The following is a 13,145-nucleotide window of genomic DNA, read 5'->3' on the forward strand; positions in this document are numbered from 1 at the left end:
TGGAGAATCAGAAAGAGTTTATTCACATGCACAGAGAGGTAGATCCCAAATAGGAATATATTATATGTATTATATATTATAAAACTTGAATGAGTGTTTTGCCATGATGACTGAAATATTATGGTGAGCCATGAAGGCCCTCAGGGCCTTTTGTTTAAAGGAAAGTTTAACAAATGACAAGAATCTATTAACCTCTTTGATATGAACTTTGAAATCAGTGGAACAGTGTTTATTTCATTATCCAAACATCATCATCCTTTGAAATTGGAATCTCGTTTTATCGGTCAAAAAATTAAATGTGATGTGAAATTATTTTGTCTCATTGATTGGATTATTTTAAATAATGTTTTCTTTTACAGAGCGTAGATTATTTTAAATAATGTTTTCTTTTACAGAGCGTAGATTATTTTAAATAATGTTTTCTTTTACAGAGCGTAAAGTGCTGATATTTGCACCTGATGTGGCATTGGACACAGAAAACAAACAAATACAGTTGGACGACCAGGTGACTGTCATGGTCTGGTCGAGACAGGTGGAGAAGTCTCTACGACGACTGGTAACCCGGCGAAGAAGGGGCTGTAATTAGGCCAGACATTGAATGAAGGACATGTATCTGTTCTAGAAGTCAGTCAAAATAGACATTGTATATACTCTGTTGAATTCCATTCCAGCTGCCAAACAAGATAGTGTCTGTATTACGTTTGTGGTGTTGAAACTATATACATGTACATATATTAATAAAGTGTCAAGGATAAAGACTCATAAACTTACAATTAAATTGGAAATGTTAAATCTTTTAGCTAGATTGAATCTATCCATTTAAACCTAGAAATTTGCCTTTGTGAAGCAGAGTTTTGAGATTCCACAGAGTCTATCTGTCCAGTATTATGGGCAAATCTAGGTCTCAAGGGAAGATAGTGTCCACTCACTCAGCCAGTCTATCGGAACGGGTCGGTGTGCTCATTATCACATTGAATATATATCATTTTCAAATATGCAGAACTCTTTCATTTTGATAGGTAATATACATCATGTAATTTTAATTGAACTAGCATGGTGTTTCCTTGTAATTCATACTTTAAAATGGCATGACATTTTGTGTAGAAAATCAAGAATTTTGGTACTACATTGTAATTTTGGATTAGAATTTATTGTTAATTACCTGGCATGGATAGGCAATGTTTATCGTTAACAACTGGATAGGCGATGTTTATGTTAACTACTGGATAGGCGATGTTTATCGTTAACTACTGGATAGGCGATGTTTATGTTAACAACTGGATAGGCGATGTTTATGTTAACTACTGGATAGGCGATGTTTATCGTTAACTACTGGATAGGCGATGTTTATCGTTAACTACTGGATAGGCGATGTTTATCATTAATTACCTGATAGGCGATTTTTATTTAACTGCTTTTTTCTAACTTGAATTTTTTGACAGATTTTGGAAGGAAAATTTCTAAACCTTTTCTGATGCTTTTTATCAATGCATTTTTATGTCCTCTTTTTAATTGTTTTGTAATTGGATCTAGATTACTCTGTACCCTCGGATATATATTGTACATTATAAACTAACATTACTTCTACATTTCTAGTCAGTTTTAAGAACCTTCTCTTTTCTAATAATTTTTAAGGAATTAATATTTTCATCAGTTTTAATATTTTTTTTGTGAACTTTTTTTTATACATTTTAGAAATCCAGTTTTATTGATTGTACTCGACACTGTCTCCTATGCAATGCAATGTTTGTCAGTATTAAAGCACTATAATTGCAGTTTTATACCTTTATATTTTTCTACCTCGCATCTTTATAACACTGTAATTTTGGCTGCAATATCTTGTTTTCATCAACTGTATTAATGAGTGTTGAAAGTCTGGTATTAAAAATTCTATTTTAATACTTTTATATCGCACACAAATATATACATGTGTGCATATTGTGTAAATATATATATGTATGTATCTTTTCTATGCATTAATAAAGAAAATTCTATATTTTAAATATTTTTTTCCATTGTATTTTGGTTACCTATATATACCCAATTGCGACTTTCTGATTGACTGATTTTATATACATATATAGGGAATCTGTAGACTGATCACTGGACAAGATCCTGTTTGTTGACTTAACTGAATAGAAAAGGCATCGCAATAGATATGAATTTAAGTTTAATCTGTAAGTATATTAAGTATTTTGCAATAAGCCCTGAGGGCAAACACATAAACTCTGATCCAAAGATGTAGGTTGGGCTTATCACAAGACAATGAAAATATCATTTTATGTCATTTCCACTGAACAGGGATAGATATGCGAGCTCCTAGTGCGGGTATGTCTTATGAATCCACCAGTATCTAGTTATATATCATTCTAACTACTTATTTTCCTGATAATATAGCTGCTGGAGCAATGTCAAAAGGTTTTCTATATATAGTAACCATGACCCTGAACTTGACATCCAGATATATACAAATTCATATTCTCATACTTGGCAAATATATGAAGTATGATAAAAAAAAATGTAATTAAATGAAGTCATTACAGCAATGGCAAAGATAGATAACAGGAATTGACCTTAAGGTGACACCCTGAAACAAAATTGTTTAGGTATTTTCATACTTGACCAATATAATTCCAACATTTGAATAAAATCTGTTTGAAAATGAGGTCCCTAAAGCAATTTAATGAAAAAGATGATTACATTATCTATATCAACATACATGATTTTAATGGATAACCTTGGCAATTTGAAACACAATCAGATATTTTCTCACCTGACCAATACATGAAGTTTGATCAAAATCTACTTAAAATGCAGTCAAGTGCTGGCAAAGGTTGTCTATAAATAGTTATGATGACCTTGATCTAGATTTTTTTCCTACACATAGCAATGAAGTTTGATCAAAATCTGTTTAAAAATGAAGTTGCTATAGAGCAATGACAAAAAGTGATGATAGGTACAAAGGAATGCAATATTAATTTACTGGTTTCACTGCTACAAGTATTGAGTTCAAATGAATCCACCTTGGTCCAATTTCAAGGTCACAATTAAGGGTCAGTTGTTTAGAGAGAAGCAAATTGTGATGATAGCTAAGAGGCATTATGTAAGAGTAATTAATTTAAATTCGGTGCCACCATGTGGAAATCGGTACAATTTTAGGAATACCTCCATATCAAATATCCATCAGGAACGCTGATGAATTGAAATTAAAATTAAAAAATACTTGAATATTAATAAATCAACAGCATTTCTTTGTCAATGTTTAAAAAAAAATTGATAATAAAATCAATTATTCAGTTATCAATATCAAAAAAAATTTGTTGATAATCATAAAAATCATTTAAAATGTATTACTTACTAATAAATGATTTATCGATATTGATAAACGATTTCGTATTGATAAATGTTATCAATATTATTCAGAGGCATTGATTACTATCAATAAATGATTTATTAAATAATCAATATTAATTAATGCCTCTGAATAACATTACCAACTTTAGATCACATTACCAACTTTAGGTATCGTATTGACGGTTTATAAGGTTATGTGAAGTACAGGAGTATACAAATATATCGCTAATGGCTAGTTTCGTATTCAGCTCATACGGACTTGGCATGAAGTAATTCCCAACCCACGATCGATATACCGGTATATATAATGTCTATATGGACTGAATGTGTGCCAAATCCATGTATTCAACCTGATGATTCGTTATATTATCATGAAACACCTGTCGGAGATTCAATTATTATATATGTAACACAGCATTTCATTGGTCAATGGAAAATCTACGCCAGCATAACCATCCACATTTTTTTTTTCTCGTTTGCATATGAAGTCCGGATGTTGATTGTAAATTACGTCAGTGTGTGAAGTTTCATGAGAAACGGATACAAAATGAAAAAATGCAGTCGAAATAAAATGCAGTCGGAAGAGCGAAGACGTTGGGATATCAGATTAATACATCTACGTGCAATATTCGTTGTACGTGTAATATACATAACTCGGAGCAGGATCCTCTCCTACATGTACAGTGACTTATATGATAAAAAATAGTTACATTAAATTGATATTTCTGGCTATTTTTTCATATAAGAGAAGCAAAATTTGACCTAGGTGACCTGAATAATTCTGCCATGTTAACATGGAACTTTGGTAACGTGATTCCTTGACAATTTCTGACCTGGCATTTATTTATTTATTTAATGGGTTTTACGTCCGCTAACAGAAATATACCTCTATATCCCCGCTATAGATATGCCTTTTAAGTTTGACCCGATATCCTTGACCTTTAGTCATGTGACCTCCTGATTCTGACTTGCACAAAATCATGTTATATGTGGCCTGTAAAGCAATGCCAATTGGATTTGTATTTCGTCCGAGATGCTGAAAGCTTTATCAATGTGTATCTAGAGCGTCTTCAAGCAGTAAATGATACTGTGAAGCAATGTCTTTTGGCCAATACTCGTATCCATACAAACGAGTACAGACTTCATACAGAAAGAGGTAAATTCGTTGATGGTATACCACGCGGTAATATGCGGCTTGTGACGCGCAACATTTGTGTCTGGAATGAGTGAACTGGACCAGAGGGTGCCATCTACTGATATTGCAAGTACAATCGGGCGTTAGATAATCGCTTTTAGCCATATCAAACTTTCCCAACACCAAGATGGCGTATTGTGGTCACAAAAGTTCTACGGAAGCCCGTCTGGATCGTTTCAAAGATATGTGGGTTAAGGGTGATACGAAGTGGCACACAAGGGGAGTTAATCCATTACTTCTCAAACATCAACATATCCTGTTTCCAGTCAAGAAATCGATGATGAAAGTGTTCGTCCCACTGTGTGGAAAAGATGACTCTGTGAAATGGTTGGCTGAGCAAGGACTTACAGTGATCGGACTGGATTACTCCGATATTGCTTGTAAAGGTTTCTTTATCGACAACAATCTGAAATATATCAAAGAGGAAATCCAGAGTCCTCACATTGAAGGTGGTATTTACAAAGGACTTAATGATGATTTGAATATAACTATTTACTGTTGTGACTATTTCCGGTTTGCACCGGAAGTCCAGAAAGATTTTGATGCCGTTTGGGACAGAGGTGGATTGAACGCTATGGATTCAGTCAATGTGGGAAAATATGCTTCAGTAATAATCCCTCTGATGAAAGAAGAATGTGTCAACTTCACAGAAATTGTGCACGGATTCCCTGAAACTCATTCCATCGAGACAATCCGGACGGCATTTGGTGAAGAATATGTTGTGGAAAGCCTCGACAAAGTTGGACCACACAGTGAACACTATAGAAATGTTGGGGCAACAGGTTTTGAATTGTTGTGTGTGAAACGGAAACGGAAACATCTGACAACATAATTATCTAAACCCGTAACAAGTGCTCTTCATACTTGTAGTTATTTCCTGTTTTTACCATATCGGGGTTGATACATGTATCATAGGCTAAATATCAGACTCCCAACGGTGGAATGAGTGACTAAAGAACACATGTGTTGCTCACAGCAACAATTTATATAACATATCACATAGATATTTGTGTGTGTTGTCTCTATTTTTATATGCGGAATACATATTTGTGATATTTGTACAATGGTGAATTCATTACAGTATACATTTATGGGGCGCCGTTTTACTATTTATTCCCATTTGGTGATATCACCTATTCAAATGAGTGATATCACCTATTCGAATAAGTGATATCACTTAAGAACTTTTTAAAGTGATATCACCTATTCGAATAAGTGATATCACCTATTCGAATGAGTGATATCACCTATTCGTTTCATTAAGTGATATCACCCATTCGAATAGGTGATATCACTCATTCGAATAGGTGATATCACCTATTCGTTTCATTAAGTGATATCACCCATTCGAATAGGTGATATCACTCATTCGAATAGGCGATATCACTTATTGAAACGAGTAGGTGATATCACCAATTCGAATAGGTGATATCACTCATTCGAATAGGTGATATCACTTAATGAAATGAATAGGTGATATCACTTATTTGAAAAATGAATTGGTGATATCACCTATTAGAATAGGTGATATCACCAATTCGAATAGGTGATATCGCCTATTCGAATAGGTGATATCACCAAATGGGAATAAATAGTAAAACGGCGCCCATATACATTACATTCTGTACTGCCCAACTCAGACTTTCGTTTGGTTATTATATTATGCCTCGGTCCGGGAGCATGCTCGGATGAAGGGCTACCAAATTTGTTAAAACTATTATCTTGACCTTTCCTCAAGGTCACGAGAACCAAAGGTATGGAAATCTTCTCAATAACAGAAATGCGCCGTCTTTAGGTGAAGGACACGTAAACATGTTACATTATATCACTGTGTCACCCTGGTTGAAATGGATGGTCTTTATACATATAGGGCAGGTTATAGCACGTTTCCAATATGCATGTCCTGTATTCAATACGGCAATGTGCACACGTCACACACTAACAAAATAAAAATTCCAAATAGTTGGTATCCCGGTTCCTCCTATAGTTAGACCCATCGCGCGCTTCCATCCGCGCTAACAAGGCGTGGTTAATATAAGCTAATATAACTTGTTTCGCAAATGTTGTAAAAAAAAAAGTTAACAGGTTCCACAGCAGCAATGTTCTTTTTTATTTTTATGCTGAAACAATTGACCTGCTTGTCCGTACCATGGACTGTATTATAGCCATATGAAAATGTAAAAAGTAAACTTTATTTATTTTACAACCATTGCGAAACTAGTTACATGTATATTTTATATTTCATGCACATCTATAAAATTATTTGCATTTGAAGTTCGTGCTTTAAAATCGCCAATGATGCATACAGCTATGGTCATTATAAAAAAAAACAAATATCTATTGTCAACCATGAATGATTCGAAGTCCCGCTGTTTCGAAGTTTTTCTGTTAGTCCCTTGAACTTCGAAACATCGAAGTTTGACTGTATTACTCTGCACAAAGATCAAAACTTTACCATTTGTGCAAATTGTTGCTGTTTGGCATTGATATGTGTCACACCAATGACTAGTTGAATGATAGTGGACATACCAGACCACCCTGTAACACTCCAAACCGTAATGCACACATGTGACTTTCCTTATATATAATATCCGTAACACGCATACAAGTAATGCCGACATATGTATACCACGTCTATAAATGGCCATCGTTGTTATATATAATTAGGACGTTGAATACGATATATTTCATGACCAATAGTGACTAAACAAATCTTGCGATATACCCCATATACGCTAATCTCGTTTGTCTTTTGACGTTACTTTTTTTTTAACATTTTCTTCAAGTTAATAGTTTCTGTATATGTCACTGATTTACAATATACTAAAGCGCTTCTATCCTATTGATAAAATCGTGTCTGACGGGGACTTTAAATACCTGATACAGTACCGTTCTGACAATGAGAGAGAGGTGTGTAGGTACGGGTTGTAAAGTTGTCTTTAGGAGACACACTAAAACCACGAAATCTGCTAAAACATAAGAGCTTCCCAGTACAATTGGTTGCTTGGTGTTTTAAATGCAGATGACAATAACTTTACTGATGAGCAAGAGATTGACATGTATGCGAAGTTTTTCAAGAATGATCAGGAACGAAAGCCGTAACCAGAAGATCAAAACGTTGGTGTTGATGATGATACATGGCTGAATATTCTATCGTTATCAACAGGTGATCTACATGTATTTATTTAATTGCCAGTCATCCCACCAACTGTTTTGATAAAAGCTCTACCATTTTGCCCAAGCGCGCTAAACACCAACTCATCTTTCATCACACACTGTGGTGTCATTAGTCCTCGCGTATTTATTCACATCATCTCATAAGGAAAGATTTTACCCTAATGTTGAAATTCGCACTTATGAAAGAGAATGTTCCTCCCAACTACCTTCTAGATCAAATGAAACCATCAATTATCTTTTGGGGTAATAACATATGCTTTAAAAGCAGGAGTCTTCCGTTACTCTGCGCTTCATGCAGATTGTAAAGCATGGATAGAATGGACAGGAACACAGTTTCTAGAAATCTTCCACATTGTTCTCTATTGACACTGGTATTTACACTCCAGACCACGAGGATGTCCTACTGTTGTTCTGGGTAAAAGTGAAGATGGACATATCGTTGAAACAATGTTCAACTCTTTTTAATATTCATTCCATAGTAAAAGCACTATAGACATAACTAAACTGTTGCATTGTTCCTTGGACGTGAGTATCTTACATGAGAAAACATTCTGGAACACATCACAGTGTTCTCCGAAGCAGTTTTTGGCAAACTGGGCGACTGTCATACTTGACGGTACGTACATATATCTTTATTCCTCAGAATTCTGATCACAAGGATTATCAGCCCCAGAGAATCTCCTATTGTGGCTAGAAGAAGCGGAACTATATTGAAGTTCATGAGCATAACCCTTTCCTGATGGTTACATTCTGGTCACAGTTGGACCTTTTTTCTGGAAGCGATAATTATGCGATGAGAAAGCTTCTTCTAGGTTGAGAAAGGTGACAATATCGTTGTTCATAGAGGACTTAGGCTAGGGAGGTTTTGCCAGATTTGGAGCACAGGCGCTTGCATAGAAAATGTTATTTTCATTTTTTTGAGACATGTTATGTGTAATCTGGTTTTGTAACGACAGATTACACATACCACTGTCATATCAAACAAAAATTGAAAGTCATATTTTCTATGCAAGCGCCTGTGATTTGGAGTGACTTATCTAAAACCTGGACAGCCTCAACATAACGATCTACAAGCTAACCGATAGATCCATTAATACATCCAGAAGGGTAATGGAGTCATATCCTTGTCTCAAACTATTTCATCGATGTCATCGGAGCTCCACTCGTTAGAATAGCAGCCTGCCGCAATGGAATCGGAGGACCATATATGTTAGAACACCAGAGCAAGACGCGAAGGATAGGGCGATGGCTGACAAAACGAAAACGCAACTTAATGTTCACAACACCTTAGCTCAATGCACAGGGGGCACGTTACAATAATAAACCTGTTTACACTGACCCACATACGTTTTTAATCATTCCATGTATACATTATTATTGTAACGAGCCCCTGTGCTCAGCGCGTGAAAGACGAAAAAACTGAGCCAGATCAAGTCTTACCAGAAGGGTCAATTAAGTCAGTATTTGTCAAACAAGATGGATTTGAGGATAATTGTGACTGTCCAAATTTAGGCATGGAATACCTTCGGACAATATCCTGTAGCACATACAAAATATCTGGCGAACTGGTTACATCAGTGAGCACCTCACTGAGTCCTCACTGATGAAGGTGACTACGAAATCTGGACGTACATCGGCACTCACAGGACATTGGAGACCACTCGAGACATACAGTGTAAAGTGCAATGTTTGGATCTAGCATGACAGCTCCAATACCATTAATCTCATAAAGGATTATTGTTGGCCGTTTCCCATGGACAGAGAACCATGGGATATATGCCCACGTAGCCAGTATCATATACTATTTAGGATACTACATACATTTGGAAACCAGTGAGCATCCAAAAGTCCAAAGGTTTTAGACAAACCTCAGGTACTGTAGAATTCGCTAGGTACCAACCGTCACCTTCCTGGTATTAGGTAGACTTGTAGAAAAAACACTGATATGGCCGTTCTGATTCTAGGACGAGAAAGCCATATTGGATTCCAGATTTGGCGGTTTAACGTGAAAACCCACAAGAGTCAGAAAATTGATTCAGCAAATCAGAGACCTATATACTAGGGACTCGCAACAACCGCTTTTCTCGCAGAGTCACGACCTCACCTTTTGTTCTCATGACCGGAAGTATATTTAGCACGAGATCTAGCGAGACCAAGCGCTGCGGCTGCGCAATAGGTGGATATCGGAGTTGTTTATATTAGTGACATGTGCCGTGCCAAGAGATGGCGACGGACGACTGTCTGTCTGAGATAACTTCACACTGGCGATAGTTATACCTATTCACTGTAATGTATATCGGCAGATGTGAACAACGATATTTAACGTAGTGTCCGCCGAAAAAAGCACCATTTTCCGTTAAAGATTCATATAAATGTCGTTCGATTTTCTGCCTTTAGCCGATGATCTAAATTTAGATGTATAGAGAAATATACTGACGACGATTCTTATATTTTCGATAGTGATACTGACTTCAGTCAGTGCTTCCCTAATTATACCGGACTCTCACAAGGGGAAATATAATCACCTGTTATTTTCTTTGTATCTAAATACACTTTATTAATGACAACTGTCCAAGTATTGAATTACAGATGCTTGATCTTTTCTTGCTAATGTATATATACCGACGACATGGCTTTATTTGTTAACTGCCCAGAAGATTTACAAATTATGTTGGATTCTTTATATGCATATACCATAAAATGGAATCTGGAGGTCAATGTTGATATAACTAAAATCATGGTGTTTAGAAATTGTGGACAAATAAGAAATAATGAGCCATGGAAATATAATAATGAATAATAATGACAATATAGAAATTGTTGACAGTTTTGAATTATTGGGTATGCTGTTCAACTACAATGGGAAGTTTTACAAAACACAAAAACATTTTGCAGAACAAGGCAGAAAAGCTTTATTTTCTCTGACTTCTCTTAGAAATCATAGCTTGAATGTAGAAACTTATTGTTCTAATTTTGATTCGTATGTAAATAGTATTTTACGTTATGCATCGGAAATATGGGGATTTCATAAAGCACCGGATGTCGAAAGCGTACAATAGAAATTCTGTAAAAAAAATACTTAACTTAATAAGGTGCCTAAATCAACTTGCAATGACTTCGTTTACTGTGAATTGGGTAGATTACCATTAACTATTATGAGAAAATTAAGAGTGTTCAAATATTGGTGAAACAGTCGGATAATCTGGTATTGAAAACATGTCTTGATGAAATGGTAAATGAGAATGATGTGTGGATATGTGACATTAAGAATGAATTTGCTGCTTTAGGTATTGAGTACATGTTTTATTCTTATTCACCAGTAGACTATGCTTTTAAAAGCATTGAGCAGATATTGACTGATGTTTCAAAACAAAACATGTTAACATATCTAGTTCGTCGAAAGGTATATTATATATCGATATCTGATAGATAGCCACTGTGTACAGTTTTAAACCTATAGAAACTAAATATAAATGTATGTGGAGCATCCTCACACAAATTAAATATAGAAATAGATAGACATAATAATATTACCCAAAGAAATAGAACCTGTAACAATTGTGATTTGGGCGACATTGAGGATGAGTTTCATTTTATTTTGATATGTCCATTATATACAGGTCTGAGGGTAAAATGTATAAAACAATATTACTACAAAAGACATTCTGTTTTTAAATTAATCCAACTATTATCTGTTAATAATATTTAATTAATGTTAGAGAGTTGTCAAATTTAGGTTATTATCTATACTTGGCTTGCAAAAGACAAAATTTATTAGTGTAGATAATTTTATATTGAACAGTTTTCATGTACATGTACAGTTTATGTAACACTCTCCTGTACACATCTGTAGTTGTTTAATGTTATATATTTTGTATACCTATAGGCCTTAGAGCTCATCTGCACCCACCACTAGACCAGTGGTTCGTTGATTTATTTCACCAGCAGTTTTACAGTATAAAAACCAGCATTAAAACTATGCCTTTTATCTTTTTTTTTAGAGATATTTCTTGTTTATTAGACAAATGCTATAGCAAAAGTCTTAAGTAAAATGAAAAAAAAAAAACAACAACACTGTCATGTTTGATGATTGCTAATATTTTATTATTTAGTATTGAAAACTTTGATAGTACTTAGGTCATGTACCAATGGTAGATCTTTTCTTCTTTGGCATTCTGAAAAAAAAAATCAAGTTTAATAAGTATTGATACATTATGGTATATGGTAAGATTTAAATTTGAAACATTCAAATTTCAAATACCCTGCAGTAAATTCATATACCCCAAATGTTGATTAAACAGATTCGTACATTCAAAATTAACCTAAAAACATATATATCTAAATATGAATGGACCCATTTAAGTTTAATTAGGAAATGAGGACACACCTGAGGGATTTTTGTCTTCCAGAGTACAGGTAAATATTTAGATTGTATACTGCACAGCATGCCTTTAGTGAACACTAGTATTTTGGGGAGATGGACATGGCCAGCCTCAGGGCAGGTGTTGACAATGAGACACACCTGTTGATTGATGTATATCTCAAAGGTAATAAAGGTGTGGCCAATGTCCTTATGGTTTGGATGGATTGGGGGAGCCCAGGTGATCACCATGACAATATTTTTTTCTGTAGACCCAGAAGTACAGGTACATACAGGTACATGCTCTACATATATTCTGAATGGACCCCTTTGAGTTTATTAGGAGATGCCCCATGACTAGGTGTTAATGTTTTTATCAAAGGTGAGGTGTGATCAATGCCCCAAAGGTTGGGGGGGGGGGGGGGGGGGGGGGGGGGGGGGGGGGTGGGGGGGGGGGTGTATATATATCGGTCATAATGGGGAAAAAATATATAACATTTTGATTTTATTAATTTCCCACACAATACAATAAAATATATACTGCAGTATTTAATGTTTTGCTATGTGCAAAAGATATCATAGCTATTATATTCCAACACACTCATTCCTCGATCAATCCCTGCAATTCTGTATCAAATATCTGTTTTGAAACACTAAATAATTTACAAAAAGTATAATATTTTATTTTATTTACATTAGACTGATTTATGCTTTTTTCGATTAGTTTCAATTAATGCATTTCTTTCAATAATGGCTTAATTATTCATGAGATCAATGTTAACAGAAGTCATGATTATACTATATAAAATTCCACAGATTATAGCTATCAAACCACTAATCTAATCATAAATATGATATTAAAGTTGAATTGAATATAATTAATGGATAGTTTAAATTATATACACCTTCCAGTTAAAAACAAAATAGACGATAGTATACCAGCCATCTTTTTCTCGTTTTGTTTACCAATTTTCACCGGGCAATAACTAAATATTCACAATGAATTACACAACAAATTTGACTAAACGCGATAGAGTAACTATCGAGCAACAATTATTT

General features: G+C 34.7%; 2 protein-coding genes across 2 annotated transcripts in view; both read left to right on the forward strand.

The window, feature by feature from the left end:
* LOC117334681 (alpha-2-macroglobulin-like) overlaps positions 1-2,003 on the forward strand; it is a gene marked incomplete in the record, with an annotated part of 42,803 nt that extends 40,800 nt beyond the window's left edge. The window contains 1 exon segment of the mRNA XM_033894438.1: positions 432-2,003. Within this exon segment, the coding sequence (XP_033750329.1) occupies positions 432-586 (155 nt within the window).
* Positions 2,004-4,413: 2,410 nt separating this feature from the next.
* Positions 4,414-5,636, forward strand: LOC117334682 (probable thiopurine S-methyltransferase). Its single transcript, XM_033894439.1, has one exon. The coding sequence runs from the start codon at positions 4,677-4,679 to the stop codon at positions 5,379-5,381; it is 705 nt and encodes a 234-aa protein (XP_033750330.1). The 5' UTR covers positions 4,414-4,676; the 3' UTR covers positions 5,382-5,636.
* Positions 5,637-13,145: the final 7,509 nt, after the last annotated feature.

This window comes from Pecten maximus, chromosome 9 (assembly GCF_902652985.1).
Source record: "Pecten maximus chromosome 9, xPecMax1.1, whole genome shotgun sequence".
NCBI classification, from domain to species: domain Eukaryota; kingdom Metazoa; phylum Mollusca; class Bivalvia; order Pectinida; family Pectinidae; genus Pecten; species Pecten maximus.